This window comes from Bombina bombina, chromosome 3 (assembly GCF_027579735.1).
Source record: "Bombina bombina isolate aBomBom1 chromosome 3, aBomBom1.pri, whole genome shotgun sequence".
NCBI classification, from domain to species: Eukaryota; Metazoa; Chordata; class Amphibia; order Anura; family Bombinatoridae; genus Bombina; species Bombina bombina.
In genome coordinates, this window is record NC_069501.1 from 630,400,855 (window position 1) to 630,402,398 (window position 1,544).

Here is a 1,544-nt window from a genome sequence, read left to right on the forward strand (position 1 = left end):
TTATCCTCCCTAATATTTAATACAGAATATGAATAATTTAAATATAAAATCCTGTTGATACTTCCTAAACAGTGATGACATTTTTATGTGACAAATATTCTTGTTTTCTCATCTACAAAATAAAACAGACTTAATAATTCAAAAGGCTGCTTCTTTCATATTATAATCTATAGATACTTTTGGAAAACTGATTATGTTTTATGTTATGTATCTTCTCATCTACTAGTCTTGGTAATATTTCTGCAATTGAAAAGGCTGCTTTTTCACATAATCCAGTTAAGCCTGGTTTAAAATCATTACTGTGGTTTTGTTGAAGTTGCATTTACAAGGTCCTGAACTGATACGCGGTTGCTTGATTGACATTTACAAAACACAAATTTCTTCCATATGGTTTTGAATTTGAATGTGTATATGATGGGATTCCCCAAGGAATTTAGTGTAATCATCATTGCACTGAAATTACGAAACACAAATACACCTGTGTGCAAATTTTCAGGGCAAATTGTATTGAAGACATCCCAGAGAACCCCACCAAAGAATGGAGAATATGAGACTACAGCAAGTATCCAGATGAAAATGCAGGTTTTGGCAACCTGTTCCTCTGCTGCTTTGAAGGTACCATTGAATTGCCCATGTGCCAACATGCAAAATTTCTGTTTCCTTAATATTAAAATGATTCCAATGTATGAGATCAGCAGAAGGATAAAACCAATGGCACAGTTGGGAATAGTGATGAAAGCTAAATAGTCAATACAAAAAGGTCCATACAGAGTAGACACAGTGCCACGTTGTATTGAACAGTCCCATCCCATTAGAGGTAAGGAGCCCAAAATGATTGCGACTACCCAATTAAATAATACTGCTGACAAAATGTGTGTTTTTGTGACTCTGCTTTTAAATGTTGTGTTCCCAGATACTGTCATATATCGTTCTATCCCAATGCAGACTAAATTATAAATGGTAGAAAGTATAGATGTTGTATATGGGACATAGGCGATGAGGATGTCCCTGGAGCCAGCAATGGTGCTGTATGGCTCAATAATAAACAAAAGAGCGATATAGAAGGCAGATAAACTTACCAAGAAGTCTGATATAGCAAGATTGCCAAAAAGAATACAAATCCGCTGGTTTAGATCTTTGGAAAATGTTACATTGACAATAACAGCACAATTAAAGATCATTGATACTACAGTCATGATCATTTGTGTAATCCCCAAGGAAAGAACAATGGGTGGGCTCCATATATGTGACTTATGCAGTTCTTCAAGGGAACAATTTATTAATTTCTCCATGGTATTATTTTAAGATGCTTCTAAGGTGTGGATGTTCTAATAATGCTTCCTAGTCCTTTGACATGTCATGTCTCTCTTCAAAATGATCCTTTTCCTTTTCATCCCTCATCTTATGCATTACCCATAGCACAAATGAATGATTAACCATAAATATTTCACATTTCAAACGACACAGTAAATGCACTGTTACTAAGAAGAGCCGTGATAACAAATATATATTTGCTAAATGTTAGATAATTTTCAACAGCAGAC

At 34.6% G+C, this 1,544-nt stretch overlaps 1 protein-coding gene across 1 annotated transcript; it reads right to left on the bottom strand.

The window, feature by feature from the left end:
• Nucleotides 1-296: 296 nt before the first annotated feature.
• Nucleotides 297-1,196, bottom strand: LOC128652458 (lysophosphatidic acid receptor 1-A-like). The gene has a single exon (XM_053705395.1). It carries the CDS (start codon nucleotides 1,194-1,196, stop codon nucleotides 297-299), a length of 900 nt encoding a protein of 299 aa, XP_053561370.1.
• Nucleotides 1,197-1,544: the final 348 nt, after the last annotated feature.